We start from the raw sequence: 12169 nt of genomic DNA, 5'->3' as shown, positions 1-12169 counted from the left end.
TTCATGTCTGCTGTCCTCTGGCCCCGTGCTCTTTATCCTGTGCTGCTGCCGATTCCTTTCAGGTCCGCTGTCCTCGGGCCCCACGCTCTTTATCCTGTGCTGCTGCCGATTCCTTTCAGGTCCGCTGTCCTCGGGCCCCACGCTCTTTATCCTGTGCTGCCGCCTCTGCTGCCGATTCCTTTCAGGTCCGCTGTCCTCGGGCCCCACGCTCTTTATCCTGTGCTGCCGCCTCTGCTGCCGATTCCTTTCAGGTCCGCTGTCCTCGGGCCCCACGCTCTTTATCCTGTGCTGTCGCCTCTGCTGCCGATTCCTTTCAGGTCCGCTGGTCCCGCGCTCGTTCTCCTGTGCTGCCGCCTCTGCTGCAGATTCCTTTCAGGTCCGCTGTCCTCTGGCTCCGCGCTCTTTATTCTGTGCTGCTGCCGATTCCTTTCGGGTCCCTGTCGCGGAGGGAACAGTCCCTTCAGAATGCTGAAAGGGGAGGGGAAGATGTGTTTGGTGGTGGCATTATGTGTTGCATGGAAGTTTGAAAAGAACAGAGATACTTAGCCAGATATATTTACAGATACATGATTCTTTTAATCGCACAATGCTATTTGAACTTGAGTGTAAACAGAAACCCATTGAAATGTACCAGTTTGCACCCAGCTTTAAAACGGTGCTATCCATTGAAGAGTTTGAGTTGCCTTCCCGTTAAACTGGATTTGTGCCCGTATCTGGTAATATATTGCACAGTGAACTTGATTTGTTAAACCCTGTATAACTCCTTGGTAAGATAGCACAATTTAGGGCACCTTCTCTTCAAAAAGACTATGATGCAATAAAGAAAGTTCAGAGAACCAACAACCAGAATGAGACCCAAGGCTCTAAGATTTCAAGAGGATTCTCAAAACTTATTTACTAGTTTATCACATCTCTGGCATCACATTTTTTCAACCTATTCAATTATCAAGGACATCACAACCAGACGTGCTGGAGAGATAGAGAAATGTATTGTCCAGCAGAGGTTACTGCATGCCAATCAGCAGTGGTATCCTTGGCTGATGTTTCTTCCTGACCTGCAAAGCCAGGGGACATTGAGGTTAAATTTACTGCTTTTTAATGCTACTCTGGCTGAAAGCATAGGATTACATAGGATATACAGCACAGAAACAGGTAATTTGGCCCAACCAGTCCATGCTGGCATTTATGCTCCACTCGAGCCTCCTCCTGTCTTTCTTCCTCTAACTCTTATCAGCATAACCCTCTATTCCCTTCTTCCACATATGCTTATCTAGCCTCCCCTTAAAACCATCGCTTCAACCACACCCTGTGGTAGCGAGTTCCAAGCTGTCGCTACTCTGGGTAAAGATGTTTCTTCTGAATTCCCTATTTGATTTCTTGATGACTCTTATATTGATGGCCTCTAGTTTTGATCTTCCCCACAAGTGGAAACACACTCTGTATCTACTCTATCAAAACCTTTCATAATTTTAAAGACCTCTATTAGGTCAGCCTTCTCTTTTCAACCTGTTCATCCTTTCCTGATAGGTATAATGCTGCATTTCTGGTACCATCCTTGTAAATCTTTTTTGCACCCACTCCAGTGCCTCTATATCCTTTTCATAATATGAGGACCAGAATTGTACACCGTACTCCAAGTGTGGTCCAACCAAGGTTCGACACAAGTTTAGCATAACTTTTCTACTTTTCATAAGAACATAAGAAATAGGAGCAGGAGTAGGCCAATCGGCCCCTCGAGCCTGCTCCGCCATTCAATAAGATCATGGCTGATCTGATCCTAACCGCCAATCTACTATCACAGAACCATCTCCTGAATCTAACAGAATTAGACACACGAAATAGGAGCAGGATCAGGCTACACGGCCCCTGGGCCCGCTCCGCTACCCACAGGGCCATGACCGATCCGAACCTAGACTCATGTCCAAATTCCTGCCCGCTCCCCGTAACCCTTTATTCCCTTTACTTCTAGGAAACTGTCTATTTCTGTTTTAAATTTATGTAATGATGTAGCTTCTACAGCTTTTTGGGGCAGCATATTCCATGGACCTACCACCCTCTGAGTGAAGTAGTTCCTCCTCATCTCAGTCTTGAAAGAGCAGCCCCTTATTCTAAGACTATGCCCCCTAGTTCTAGTTTCACCCATCATCGGGAACATCCTCCCCGCATCCACCCGATCCAACCCCTTCACAATCTTATATGTTTCAATGAGATCGCCTCTCATTCTTCTGAACTCCAATGAGTAGAGTCCCAATCTACTCAACCTCTCCTCATATGTCCATCCCCTCATCCCCGGGATTAACCAAGTGAACCTTCTTTGTACTGACTCGAGAGCAAGTATGTCCTTTCTTAAGTATGGACACCAAAACTGTATGCAGTATTCCAGGTGTGGTCTCACCAATACCTTGTACAACTGAAGCAATACCTCCCTATTTTTATATTCTATCCCCCTAGCAATGAAAGCCAACATTCCATTGGCCTTCTTAATCACTTGCTGCACCTGCATACTAACCTTTTGAGTTTCGTGCACCAGGACCCCCAGATCCCTTTGTACTTCAGTACTTTCCAGTTTCTTGCCATTAAGATAATAACTTGCTCTACGATTTTTCCTGCCAAAGTGCATAACCTCACACTTTCCAGTATTGTACTCCATCTGCCAAATCTCTGCCCACTTACTTAGCCTGTCTATGTCCCCTTGCAGGTTTTTTATGTCCTCCTCACTCACTACTTTCCCTCCCATCTTAGTATCATCTGCAAACTTTGATATGTTACACTCGGTCCCCTCCTCCAAATCGTTAATATAGATTGTAAAGAGTTGGGGACCCAGCACTGACCCCTGCGGAACACCACTAGTTACTGATTGCCAGTCTGAGAATGAACCATTTATCCCAACTCTCTGCCTTCTGTTAGATAGCCAATCCTCTATCCATGCCAGAATATTACCCCCAATCCCGTGATTTTTTATCTTAAGCAATAATTTTTTGTGTGGCACCTTGTCAAATGCCTTTTGGAAGTCTAAATACACTACGTCCACTGGTTCCCCTTTATCCACCCTATATGTTACTTCCTCAAAGAACTCCAGCAAATTTGTCAAACATGACTTCCCCTTCATAAAACCATGCTGACTTTGTCCTATTAAATCATGATTATCCAAATGTCCTGTTACTGTCTCCTTAATAATGGACTCCAGTATTTTACCTACCACAGATGTTAGGCTAACCGGTCTATAGTTTCCAGCCTTCTGTCTACTGCCCTTTTTAAATAAGGGCGTTACATTAGCAGTTTTCCAGTCAGCCGGGACCTTTGCTGAGTCCAGGGAGTTTTGGAAAATTATTACCAATGCATCCACAATCCCTACCGCCACTTCCCTCAAGACCCTAGGATGTAAGCCATCAGGTCCAGGTGACTTATCCGCCTTGAGTCCCATTATTATCCCTCTAGAAATAAACCCTAGTGCTTGATTTGCTTTTTTATGGCCTTATCAACCTGCGTCGCTACTTTTAGTGATTTGTGTATTTGTACTCTGAGATTCCTTTGATCTACTACCTCATTTAGATTCTTATTTTTCAAGTAATATGTGACCACCTTATTTTTCTTACCAAAATGTAATACCTCACATTTATGCATTGAAATTAATTTGCCAATTATATGGCCATTCTGTAAGCTCATTAATGTATTGTAATTTGTTGCAGTCCACCTCAGTATTGGCTATCTCCCCACCAATTTGGTGTCTTCCACAAACTTAGAAATTGTGTTTTTGATCCCAAAGTTTAAATTGTTAAATGGTGTGGGAAAGAGGGGTTCCTTTTCATGGAGCACTCGCACCAGTACTGGGAAAAGAAGGTGCTGTACTGATGGGATAGGCTCCACCTGAACTGGAATGGGACCAGTGTCCTGGCGGAAAGAGTAAATAGAGAGGTCGCAAAGGCTTTAAACTAGTAAGACGGGGGTGGTGGGGGGGGAAGGATCTCCAAGAAATGAAACAAGTGTTTTTGATTCCAAAGTCTAAATCGTTAATATGAATTGTGAACAACAGTGGTCCCAGTACTGATCCTTGTGGGACCCCACTTTCCACCTTCTGCCACTCTGAATAGCTACCCTTTAACCCTACTCTGTTATTTCTGTCTTGAAGCCAACTGGCTAGCCATTCTGCTACTTGTCCCCTGACTCCACATTCTCTGACCTTATTCATTGGAGTAAGCTGGTAATGGAGTGACAGTAAGGACTTCAAAAATGTGAATTTGGTGATGGTGGCGATTAGGTGCAGAGGGGGAAGGATGTGCTAACTAGACCAGCTGATATTATACATAAATAATATAGACTTCAGAGTAAAACAAACTAAACCAAATAATAGCAGCACCCGAAAGGAAGATGATGTGTGATTCCTGCAGGGTATGGGAGTTTCGAGCACCAGGTGTTGGCTGAGGCAGTTTGCTGAATGGCCTGTTTCCGTGTTGTAACTTCTATGTATAGATTGGGTAACTCCACACCAACAAGGGATTGAAAGTTGAGTATCGCCTGCTTGCTTGTATTATTTTTTTAAATTATGTAAAAGTTATCTTATTGGTTACCTTCATTCAAATCAAATGTAGTAATTCATAGAACCTCCCTACTATGGCAGACAAGTTTATATCAATTAAAAATTATTTTAGCTATGTTGAAATGGTGATTTAATTTATCAAGCCATCCTGGGGAAGCTGCAACACAGGACTACATGCATGCTAAAAAGCAGAAGCAGCATGCTATAGACAGGGCTAAGCGATCCCACAATCAACGGATCAGATCAAAGCTCTGCAGTCCTGCCACATCCAGTCATGAATGGTGGTGGACCATTAAACAACTAACATGAGGAGGCGGCTCCATGAATATCCCCATCCTCAATGATGGTGGAGCCCAGCATGTGAGTGCAAAAGACAAGGCTGAAGCGTTTGCAACCATCTTCAGCCAGAAGTGACGAGTGGATGATCCATATCGGCCTCCTCCTGAGGTCCCCACCATCACAGAAGCTAGTCTTCAGCCAATTTGATTCACTCCACGTGATATTAAGAAACAGCTGAGCGCACTGGATACAGCAAAGACTATGGGCCCCGACAACATCCCGGCTATCATGCTGAACACTTGTGCTCCAGAACTAGCCACGCCTCTAGCCAAGCTGTTCCAGTACAGCTACAACACTGGCATCTATCCGACAATGTGGAAAACTGCCCAAGTATGTCCTGTCCACGAAAAGCAGGACAAATCCAATCTGGCCAATTACCGCCCCGTCAGTCTACTCTCAATCATCAGCAAAGTGATGGAAGGTGTCATCAACAGTGCTATCAAGCGGCACTTACTCACCAATAACCTGCTCACTGATGCCCAGTTTGGGTTCCGCCAAGACCACTCGGCTCCCGACCTCATTACAACCTTGGTCCAAACATGGACAAAGGAGCTGAATTCCAGAGGTGAGGTGAGAGTGACCGCCCTTGACATCAAGGCAGCATTTGACCGAGTGTGGCATCAAGGAGCACTAGTAAAACTGAAGTCAATGGGAATCGGGGGGGAAAACTCTCCACTAGCTGGAGTCATACCTAGCACAAAGGAAGATGGTTGTGGTGGTTGAAGGTCAATCATCACAGCCCCAGGACATCGCTGCAGGAGTTCCTCAGGGCAGTGTCCTAGGCCCAACCATCTTCAGCTGCTTCATCAATGACCTTCCCTCCAACATAAGGTCAGAAATGGGGATGTTCGCTGATTACTGCACAGTGTTCAGCACCATTCACAACTCCTCAGATAATGAAGCAGTCCATGCCCGCATGCAACAAGACCTGGATAACATTCAGGCTTGGGCTGATAAGTGGCAGGTAACATTTGCGCCACAGAAGTGCCAGGCAATGACCATCTCCAACAAGCGAGAGTCTTAACCACCGCCCCTTGACATTCAACGGCATTACCATTGCTGAATCTGCCACCATCAACATCCTGGGGGTCACCATTGACCAGAAACTTAACTGGACCAGCCACACACATACTGTGGCAACAAGAGCAGATCAGAGGCTGGATATTCTGAGGTGAGTGTTTCCCCTCCTGATTCCCCAAAGCCTTTCCACCATCTACAAGGCACAAGTAAGGAGTGTGATGGAATACTCTCCACTTGCCTGGATGAGTGCAGCTACTGGCTGAAAAAGGGACAATAGAGATATAAAGGGTACTTTGTGAATGCTTTCTACAAGATAATTTATTCATAGTGAATTGAAGCCGATGTTAATGCATTTATGTAAATCATGCCAATTGCAAGCAGAAAGAAGATTGAAGAGCTGTCTCAAAAATGTCTTGGTCCACCAGAATAAAATACAATAAGCAACTCCATAAAGTGGTGGAGTTCGTGGGTAGGATTGGAAGGGGAAAGGTCATGGGAGATATGATGGTGCATCATAAGTTACATTTTATTTTGCAGTGCAGTAGAATATAGCAACTGGCCCTTGGTAATGAATAGTCAGTATGATTTTTGAACCGTTGTCCACTTACTCTTTCTTTCACTCATAATTTACTTATTGAAAATATAACCATCTAAATTCAGATGATCATTTTGACATTTTTGGCCTTTAGAAAATGTAATATTTGTAAGAATCTTGGATGAATTATCTGTATTTTATGAATATAATTTGCTATTAAAAATATCCTTTTGTCCTTAGGGTGTCTAGGAACAAATCTGAGAAGAAACGACGGGATCAGTTCAATGTGCTGATCAAAGAGCTTGGCTCCATGCTACCGGGTAATACTCGGAAAATGGATAAATCAACAGTATTACAGAAAACAATTAATTTTTTACAGAAGCACAAAGGTAGTTGCTGTGTTCTTGTGCTAACAGAAATATATTGTTAGTGTTTATAGTACAGGTGTGCTAAGTTTTTTTTCGAGGAGAGATAGAAGGAAATCGGGGCATTCAATATTTCATACTAGTTATTTCGTGGGGATTTTAATTTTGATTTTTTAAAAAGAGCAAGAATATAAAGGTATTTTTATTTATTCTTCACATACAAATAGGGAAGTCTCTCACAGTGGAAAAATCCACTCTCGGGGGCATAATCCCTTTAAATTTACACAAGTAATCTTGCACCAGCCCTGCTGATTCTCAGCCTGTCTGGATGGGTCCTCAGTTCTTTTTCCATCATGAATTACGTATGACATGCCCACCATGCTGTCATGTCAGATACAAATTTGTTTGCAACACTTGAATAATTTAGGATCAGGGTTTTTTGAGTAAAACTATTTTTTGTGTCATCTAGATGTGATAGTTTTTGATCAATTTTTGTCAATTTTAGTTTTTTATTGAATTCATTTGGCACTGTTGTTTTTCTTGGATTTACCAGTGTCTTTGAGGCATTCTGGCCCTGAGCTGGATGTTGATTTGCTTTTAAAAACATAAACCAGGTAGCTAGTACATGCCAATAATCCAGTTTTAAAAGTGACAGTGCTCTGCAGTCTTTCTGATATGAGGCACACTCATGGCTGCTGCCACTGGTACTTTTTCTTTAGTTAAAATTGTAATGAGTCTCCGGGTTGGCCAGAACTAAGCTTTACATAAGACGTAGGAGCAGGAGTAGGTCATGTGGCCCCTCGAGCCTGCTCCGCCATTCAATAAGATCATGGCTGATCTGATCTTGGCCTCAACTCCACTTCCCTGCCCGCTCCCCATAACCCTTGACTCCCTTACCATTCAAAAATCTGTCTATCTCCACCTTAAATATATTCAATGACCCAGCCTCCACAGCTCTCTGGGGAAGAGAATTCCAAAGATTCACGACCCTCAGAAGAAATTAAGCTTTAGTCCTTGCAACAAAAAAATTGATGGAAAGGATTCTCAGCTTTCTGAATCTCTGGACTTAATTCATCCAGACACAGTGAAACTTCAGGATACAGTCTAGTCTAGTAAAAATCTGGGCAGGATTTTAATGAGCACGAGCGGATGGGGAGTTAAAACCGGCGAAATTGACCGCGTCAGGAAGCTGGCTCCAACCAGCTGACTTCCGGGTTTCAGCACGTTAGGCTGCGTACGAGCAACCCCCTCGGGAGAGGCGGGTTGCCAATTAAGATATGTTAATTACTCAATTAGAGTGATATTGACCTGGGTTTTTAAGTTTAACTTTGCGTTCACTGGTTTCCTGGAACTCGCCAGTGAAAGCAAACCATGTCAGGGAAATATGCCAATAAGTACTCCGTACTCAAAGCTGCTTTCTTACCTGCTTATGGTAAAGGGTTTGTTCACAATACTTAGGTTGAGAGGTCACTTTACACACTTTGGAGGTTTGGAGATCTGATCTGCACTTTGTAGCACTGATCAGCATGGGTGCCACTTGCACTGCCTGAGATAGGATGTCCGATGAGAACCAAGATGACCAACAACAGCGGCACCTGGTCACAGAGCTGTAGCTCCACGGAAGAGAGGTGCAGCAGGCCATACCTGGCACACAGGGTCTACAGGTAGAAGATAAGCATCTTCGAATAACAGTGTCTCAGGAGGCTTAGGGTGTCTCCTCAGGTGGTGGCAGACATTTGCAGTCAGCTGGAACAAGACCTGCTGCCAGCTGGACCTGGTGGCCATGCTTTACCAGTGGCAGTCAAAGTCACCACTGCCTTCAACTGTTTTGCCTTTGGATCCTTCCAGGTCTCTGCTGGAGACATTTGCTGGAGTCCATTATTATAAAAGATGTAATAGCAGAGCACTTGGAAAACAGTGACAGGATCGGACAAAGTCAGCATGGGTTTACAAAAGGTAAATCATGCTTGACTAATCTACTGGAATTTTTTGAGGATGTAACTGGTAGAATAGATAAGGGAGAACCAGTGGATGTGGTGTATTTGGACTTTCAGAAGGCTTTCGATAAGGTCCCGCATAAGAGATTAGCGTGTAAAGTAAAGGCACATGCGATCGGGGGCAAGGTACTGACTTTGATAGAGAACTGGTTGGCAGACAGGAAGCAAAGGGTTGGAATAAACGGGTCTTTTTCCGAGTGGCAGGCAGTGACTAGTGGGGTACCGCAGGGATCGGTCCTAGGACCCCAGCTATTCACAATATATATTAATGATCTAGACGAGGGAACTAGATGTAATATCTCCAAGTTTGCAGACGACACAAAACTGGGTGGGCGTGTGTGCTGTGAGGAGGATGCAGAGAAACTCCAGTACGATTTGGACAGGTTGGGCGATTGGACAGATGCAGTATAATGTGGATAAATGCAAGGTTATCCACTTTGGTGGCAAAAACAGGAAGGCAGATTATTATCTGAACAGCAGTAGATTGGGAAAAGCGGAAGTGCAACGAGACCTGGGTGTCCTTGTGCACCAGTTGCTGAAGGTAAGCATGCAGGTACAGCAGGCGGTTAAGAAGGCAAATGGTATGTTGGCCTTCATAGCGAGAGGATTCAAGTACAGGAGCAAGGATGTCTTGCTGCAGTTGTACAGGGCCTTGGTGAGACCACACCTTGAGTATTGTGTGCAGTCTTGGTCGCCTTATCTGAGGAAGAATGTTCTTGCCATGGAGGAAGTGCAGCGAAGATTCACCAGGCTGATACCTGGGATGGCAGGAATGACGTATGAGGAGAGATTGGGTCGTTTGGGCTTATACTTGCTGGAGTTTAGAAGAATGAGAAGGGATCTCATTGAAACCTATAAAATTCTAACAGGACTAGATGCAGGAAGGCTGTTCCCAATGGTCGGGGAGTCCAGAACCAAGGGTCACAGTCTAAGGATAAGGGGTAAGCCATTTAGGACTGAGATGAGGAGGAATTTCTTCACCCAGAGAGTGGTGAACCTGTGGAATTCTCTACCACAGAAGGCAGTGGAGGCCAATTCATTAAATATATTCAAGAAGGAGTTAGATATATTTCTTAAGGCTAAGGGGATCAAGGGATATGGGGAGACAGCAGGGACAGGGTACTGAATTTGGATGATCAGCCATGATTGCATTGAATGGCGGAGCAGGCTCGAGTGGCTGAATGGCCTACTCCTGCTCCTATCTTCTATGTTTCTATGTTTCTCTCAGTCGGCAGCATACAAATGCATAAGACAGTTGACTGATGGCTTGTTTGCCAGGGCCAGCAATTATAAGAACATAAGAATTAGATGCAGGAGTAACCATATGGTCCCTCGAGCCTGCTCCGCCATTCTTCGACTTCAACTCCACTTGCCCGCCCGATCCCCATATCCCTTGATTCCCCTAGAGTCCAAAAATCTATCTAACTCAGCCTTGAATATACTCAACAGCTCAGAATCCACAGCCCTTTGGGGTAGAGAATTCCAAAGATACACAACCCTCTGAGTGAAGAAATTCTTCCTCATTTCAGTCTTAAATGGTTGACCCCTTATCCTGAGACTATGCACCCTAGTTCTAGACTCTCCAGCCAGGGAAAACAACCGCTCAGCATCTACCCTGTCAATCCCCCCTCAGTATTTTATATGTTTCAGTGAGATCATCACTCATTCTTCTAAACTCCAGAGAGTATAGGCCCAACCTACTTGATCGCTCCTTGTCGGACAACCCTGAATCTAGTGAACCTTCTTTGCATCCCCTCTAAGGCAAGTATGTCCTTCCTCAGATAAGGAGACCAAAACTGTGCACAGTATGCCAGGTGTGTGTTAAATTTCAAGAGTTTAATAACCTTGCTTGTATAAAAATTGAGAGTACGCAGGAGCCAGAGTTCAGTTAACAGCCATGCTTTCCAGAGAATCTTCTCAACTAAATGCACTCTATTTCCCATAGTGCATTGCACATCACAACTACGGTAAGCTATGTGGGACAATTCAAATACAACATTCAAAATACACATCTCCCCTCTTACATTAGATGTCCCAATAGAACCACAACATTTTAAAAACACAATAACCTGGGAGTGAGGGTAGACTTCCTCCAACCATGGCTATACCCATGGGGATTATTCTACCTCAGATAAAGGGTAAGCCTCTGAACTATAAGTTCAAACGTATAGGGGCCCGCCGCGCTCTGGTAGGATACCGGCGGTCAACCTGGCTCTCCAGTTCATTGTCTCTCACAGGTGACATCAACACAAGTGTAGGCGGCTGAGGTGCCTGTATACAGGTCTCCCTTGCTGATGAGATAGGGGCTGAAGCGGCTGCTTCCTCAGAAGGTGAGCCTCTCGATGTAGAAGGCGGATGACCCACAGCGTCACCCAGTGGCAGATAAAGTGCTGTTGGTGGTTCAGTGGGTGTTGCTGCACTTCGTAGAAGCTGATCGGTGTGTCTCTTCCAGACAATGTCCTCGGGTGTCTACAGTGTAGGATACTGGACCAGTCTGTGCAATGACAGTAGCAGGAACCCACTTAGGTCCACCAATGTAGTTCCGTGTCAACACATGTTCACCTGGACTGAAGACTCTGTCTTTGGAGCGTTGTTCACGTCGCTTGATCTGCTTGTCCTGCTGATACTGTACCACGTCTTTCACCTTTGGTGGTTTCAGCAGGTCGAAGTTGGTTCGTAGCTCTCTTTTGAGCAGTAGAGTGGCAGGTGATGCTTTTGTGGTCGCATGTGGTGTTTTCTATTCAGGCGCTGATGAAGCGTTCCCTGGCCTTGCGATGCCTTTCGAGAGTGTTTTATGGTCTGAACAAACCTTTCAGCTAGACCATTAGTGCAGCCCTGATATGTTGTACGCCATTTACCTGCAGGAATGTAGGGGAGGCAGGGGGGCCCCCCCCGAGGTGAAGACCGCCGATTGCGCGCGCAGCAGGAGCTGAGACGCGGCGTCTCTCTCTGGCTCGGCTGGCGGGCCCGGTTGCCAGGGTAACCGTGACGCTGACCAAGCCCCGCCCCCGGGCCGAGAGAGAGAGACGCCGCGTCTCAGCTGCTCCTGCGCGCGTGGCCCCCCCCCCGCCCGAGGTGAAGACCGCCAATTGCGGTTGTGCGAGACGGCCGGCCGGGGTTGCCAGGGTAACGCTTGACGCTCAGCAAGCCCCGCCCCCCCCCGGCCGAGCCAGAGAGAGATGCCGCGTCTCAGCTCCTGCTGCGCGCGCACCCTAGCGGCGCTGGGCTGAGGCTCGGCCCTCCAACCTTCGAGTGGGGCCGGGAGGTGCCTAGCTCGGGCGTGGGTGCGGAGGAGATGCCGAGGCTTCTAGGCCTACCTGGAAAAACGGGGAAAGGTAGGAAAATTAATGAGATTAGATAAGTTAATTACTTTCTA

General features: G+C 45.7%; 1 protein-coding gene across 16 annotated transcripts in view; it reads left to right on the top strand.

Moving 5' to 3' along the window:
• The window catches only part of clocka (clock circadian regulator a), a 311097-nt gene that overhangs the window by 123801 nt on the left and 175127 nt on the right, over window positions 1-12169 (top strand). For all 16 annotated transcript variants that reach the window (XR_015074178.1, XR_015074174.1, XM_085970176.1 and 13 more), the window contains one exon: window positions 6672-6820. Coding sequence is in view for 14 of the 16 variants with exons in the window: in XM_085970176.1 (XP_085826302.1) it covers window positions 6672-6820 (149 nt within the window). In the remaining 2 variants the exon portion in view is untranslated. The remainder of the gene's footprint in view (window positions 1-6671; window positions 6821-12169) is intronic.

The sequence above is a fragment of the Somniosus microcephalus genome, chromosome 2 (genome assembly GCF_052327205.1).
Source record: "Somniosus microcephalus isolate GS21.2 chromosome 2, FLI_Smic_1.0, whole genome shotgun sequence".
NCBI lineage: Eukaryota > Metazoa > Chordata > Chondrichthyes > Squaliformes > Somniosidae > Somniosus > Somniosus microcephalus.
Note: the sequence above shows the minus strand (reverse complement) of the source record. Positions and strands in the feature narration are given on the sequence as shown.